General features: G+C 46.2%; 1 protein-coding gene across 1 annotated transcript in view; it reads left to right on the top strand.

Moving 5' to 3' along the window:
* Positions 1 to 248: 248 nt before the first annotated feature.
* thrb (thyroid hormone receptor beta) overlaps positions 249 to 4,946 on the top strand; it is a gene marked incomplete at both ends in the record, with an annotated part of 9,729 nt that continues 5,031 nt past the window's right edge. Inside the window, 5 exons of the mRNA XM_079258797.1 lie at positions 249 to 585; positions 2,715 to 2,815; positions 2,886 to 3,033; positions 3,274 to 3,479; positions 4,150 to 4,266. Of these exons, the coding sequence (XP_079114923.1) occupies positions 249 to 585; positions 2,715 to 2,815; positions 2,886 to 3,033; positions 3,274 to 3,479; positions 4,150 to 4,266 (909 nt within the window). The remainder of the gene's footprint in view (positions 586 to 2,714; positions 2,816 to 2,885; positions 3,034 to 3,273; positions 3,480 to 4,149; positions 4,267 to 4,946) is intronic.

The raw sequence follows: 4,946 nt of genomic DNA, 5'->3' as shown, positions 1-4,946 counted from the left end.
TAAATCTCTGCTTGCCAATTCGACCGGGTGGTGGCGGGTGGGGCCGGGTGGGGCCGTGGCGAGGTGTCGTCTGTGGATTTGCTGGATAAAGCCGTTGTGCTGGTACTCAAATCAACTTGAAGTTGTTTTCAGAGCAGGTTTCGGCTTTAATGTGGCTTCATATTTCACCCAGAACCCGCTCAGATTTTTAGATTCTACCGGCAGAGTCTGGATTCTATTTATTTACTTTTTATGGTGCTCCGTTCGCCATGAACTTCTGCATCCAAGACATGTACGAGATGCCTCACGCCGGCGTCGGAGGCTACCCTGTGCAGAGCGGAGGGGAGCACTGCATGTACCCCGCCGAGGCGCCTGGATACGGACACTACGAGCCCCAGCCGCTGCACCACCCGCCCTGCATGGAGCAGGCGTGGCCCCCCGGCCAGCACTACTCGTGCGCCTATGCTGCCGGCCCGTCGACGTATAAGAACGACTTCTGCAACATGGAAGGCTCCCTTGGTCACTTCCACCATCAGCCTGAGTATTACTCCGAGATCAAACCGGACTTCTCACATCTGCAGTGGATGCAGGGCGCCCACCGGAAAGGTACGACGTCTGTTTAGTTACCGTGGTTACAGGGGAACAGAGTTGTTCCCGCTATTGAGGAGAATAGTTTCCTTTTCTGTACACATGTGAGACCATTCCTGGTGATCTGTCTCCAACGTAAGAACATTCCTATTGACCCGCCTCCAACGTGAGAACATTCCTAATTACCCACCTCCAACGTGAGACCATTCCTGGTGACCTTCCTCCAACGTGAGACCATTCCTGGTGACCCGTCTCCAACGTGAGACCATTCCTGGTGACCCATCTCCAACGTGAGACCATTCCTGGTGACCCGTCTCCAACGTGAGACCATTCCTATTGACCGCCTCCAATGTGAGACCATTCCTGGTGACCCGTCTCCAACGTGAGACCATTCCTATTGACCGCCTCCAATGTGAGACCATTCCTGGTGACCCATCTCCAACGTGAGACCATTCCTGGTGACCTTCCTCCAACGTGAGACCATTCCTGGTGACCTCCTTCCAACGTCAGACGATTCTTTTTTGACTCGTCTCCAACATGAGACCATTCCTATTGACCCGCCTCCAACGTGAGACCATTCCTATTGACCCGCCTCCAACGTGAGACCATTCCTATTGACCCGCCTCCAACGTGAGACCATTCCTGGTGACCTTCCTCCAACGTTAGACGATTCCTGGTGACCCAGCTCCAACGTGAGACTATTCCTCGTGACCACCTCCAACGTAAGACCATTCCTGGTGACCCTCCTCCGACATGAGACCATTCCTAGTGACCTGTCTCCAACGTGAGATGATTCCTGGTGACCCGTCTCCAACGTAAGACAATTGCTATTGACCTTCCTCCAACATGAGACAATTCCTATTGACCCGCCTCCAACGTGAGCAAAATTCACATTGACCCGCCTCCAACATGAGACCATTCCTATTGACCCGCCTCCAACATGAGACCATTCCTATTGACCCGCCTCCAACGTGAGACCATTCCTGGTGACCTTCCTCCAACATTAGACAATTCCTGGTGACCCACCTCCAACGTGAGACAATTCCTCGTGAACCACCTCCAATGTGAGCAAATTCACATTGGACCACCTCCAACATGAGACCATTACTTTTGCCTGCCTCCAACATAAGAAGATTCCTATTGACCCATCTCCCATGTCAGACGATTCCTGGTGACCCTCCTCCAACGTGAGACGATTCTATTTTACCCGTCTCCAACGTGAGACCATTCCTATTGACCAGCCTCTAACATGAGACCATTCTTGGTGACCCGTCTCCCAACGTGAGACGATTCCTGTTCGATCAATGAATCAATGATGCTTCATCAAATTAAGCCTGAGAAGCGCAATGCGACGACTTAAGATGCCATGCAGCGTGGGGTCGGAGGAGGACTGTGGGCTGTTTCACCAAGGCAGGGTCGGCTGCGTATTGATTAGCTATTAAGCAACAGAGGGTTGATTTAATTTTTTTTTTTTTTTTTAGACGAAACTTATAAAAAAAACAAAAAGAGAGATATTGATCAGTTGCTGAACTTCCAATCTCGGAGATTGTAGAAGGTCAAAGAACTGATCTCATTAAGACCGGGCGGGTGTTACCGCGCCGATTTCACCGGAAGAGACAGCTCTATTTGTGGAAACTGGTACTTAGACATATAAATACACATAAAACTGTTCAATCTCTTGTGTTTCTTATTCTATTCTATTCTATTCTATTCTACTGCAGATGATGTTCTCCAAAGCAACTTCGATCGGAGTGAGAACACAAACAGAAATTCAAAATGAGCAATTATTTGATTTTCAAAATTAATGTCAAATTAACCAAAATTATTTAAAATATTTCTTTTTATTCATTTAATTCTATTAAAAAGAATATATTTGTAATGTAAAACCATTTATGTACATATTGAGATATATATCTACATATATCTTGTTTTTAAAAGTTAGATATTAAAAATAAATGACAAACTATGCTAAAAGATTTTTCCCTAAAACTGAAGTAGGTAAAAAAAAGTGGAAAATGAAATTATGCCGGATTGTTTCTGAGGTTAAATTTACTGTTTGGGAACGTTGGTTTTTACTGTGGCAGTTATGACGTGAAATGTTGCTGTTTGTGTGAAACGCTGCTAGAACCCCGTGTGCTCCTCTCCAGGGTACATACCCAGCTACCTAGACAAGGATGAGCTGTGCGTGGTGTGCGGGGACAAAGCCACCGGCTATCACTATCGCTGCATCACCTGCGAAGGCTGCAAGGTACCACGCGCTTCCCTGCAGCCCCACCCTGCTTCTCACCCCCGCACCACTGACCCTCTCCTCTGCTTAGGGATTCTTCCGGCGTACCATCCAGAAAAATCTCAACCCAACCTACACCTGTAAGTATGAGGGGAAGTGTGCTATCGACAAAGTGACCAGAAACCAGTGCCAAGAATGTCGCTTCAAGAAGTGCATAGCGGTGGGAATGGCAACGGACTGTAAGTACACATCTCATCCTGAAATGAACTTTTCTTGCTTGTCAGAATGAAACTTCTACTTCAGACAAATTAGCTTTCTTTTATTTATTTTCATGCTGGTTGTTTTCCAACTTTCTGGCCACTAATTTGCTGGTTTTCACGAAGACAGAACGGCGCCATTTAATGTAATTACAGCCAGTCACCCCCCACGCGGCTCTCTTCCTCCTCCCTCCTCTTCCCTTTCCGCCTCTTTCACTCCAGTGGTGCTGGACGACAGCAAGCGGCTGGCCAAGCGGAAGCTAATCGAGGAGAACCGGGAGCGCCGACGCCAGGAGGAGCTGCAGAAGACGGTGTGGGACCGACCGGAGCCCACCCAGGAGGAGTGGGACCTCATCCGGATGGTGACGGAAGCCCACATGGCCACCAATGCCCAGGGCAACCACTGGAAGCAGAAGCGAAAATTCCTGGTGAGACTTGTCCGTCTGGCCCGCCTCAACTCGGCCTTCATTGTATCGATTACCCGCCTTACTCACACACACACACACACACACACCCTCGAACCCTGCCCCGTCCACCACGACCGCTGTTCCACTGCGCCCTGTGTTAATATCTACATGTGTTTTTGTTTTTTTGTATCTCCTTGTAGAATGAGGAGAATTAGCTGGACGATGGAGAGTGTTCCTCAGCGCAGCAGCACTGATTAAACATGGAACATCTGACTTTTCTTTTTACCTGCTCTCACTAAAAACCTGCTTTTTCTGTGCTTCTCCATGTTTCTCTTCATTTCACACTATTTTAACTCATTTTTCCGTTCAGTGTGCTCGCCCTGTCCAGGTTAAAAACCTGTCTGCTGGAAACCTTGGTTGTGGGTTTCTGTGGCAGGATTTGAAAAGAAAAACAATTTTAATCCATCGTCGATCAAATCTGATGGAATTTTTCCACTTGCGTCATGTTTCCGAAAAGCAAAAAATGAGCAGAAATTTTCTAATCTCGCCACAGAACCTCCTGGAATTGCTGTCCTGGCTTGTTTTCTGCTTTCACTCTTTCATCTGCCTTCAGTTTAACTTGTTTTCCTTTTAGTTGGCTTCACACGGGTTCTTCATTGAAACTTCACGATTCCTGTTGATTATCCAACAGGTCGAGGAAACAATGCTTCTTAATGAAATAACATTTAATTTATTCTATACTTCTGACCAGAGTGCAGCGGGGGTGAAGGAGACAAAGGTAAGTGCAGCGGGGGTGAAGGAGACAAAGGTAAGATGTGCTCAGAATGAGCGGGGGGTGTGTGTGTGTGTGTGTGTGTGTGTGTGTGCGTGTGTGTGTGTGTGTGTGTGTGTGTGTGTGTGTGTGTGTGTGTGTGTGTGTGTGCGCGCTTCAGAAACGCACCATCCTCTACATGCAGAAAGCTTGTAGTGGCCCGTTATCCTGACGGCTGCTCATATAAAGGAAAATACCATATAATTATATCTGAATATAATGTGATATTATAACACGTACAGTTAATTACAGGAAAATTAATGTCTTAAAAAGATGAATGCACTGAATCGCAGAACGTTTTTAAGTAGACCGTGGACTTCCACTAAAAATGTAGCACTTTGGTGACATTTTATCAATTTTTACACACCTCTAGTGGATGTAAAGAAAAGGCAACGATAAGCAGTTTGATGTTTGTAGATACCGGAAATTCAGCCACGATTTCATTATAAAACAGTAATCACAGTCACTTCCATCCATATGTAAACCACTCGTCGGAAATAGAATATGATTTAACATTTCTGTTCCTGAGCTCTGGAATTGAAATAAGCTGATCTGATGTTTTACATCTGACTAGTAATAAATGGAAAGCAACGTCCCAGGGAGCTCAGTATAAAGCCATTTCCAAAATAAAATTTGACTTGATTAAATTCTATTTTGATATTTTTTTAAAGGTTTTG

Source organism: Telmatherina bonti (genome assembly GCF_933228915.1).
Source record: "Telmatherina bonti genome assembly, chromosome: 19".
Classification (NCBI taxonomy): Eukaryota; Metazoa; Chordata; class Actinopteri; order Atheriniformes; family Telmatherinidae; genus Telmatherina; species Telmatherina bonti.
Note: the sequence above shows the minus strand (reverse complement) of the source record. Positions and strands in the feature narration are given on the sequence as shown.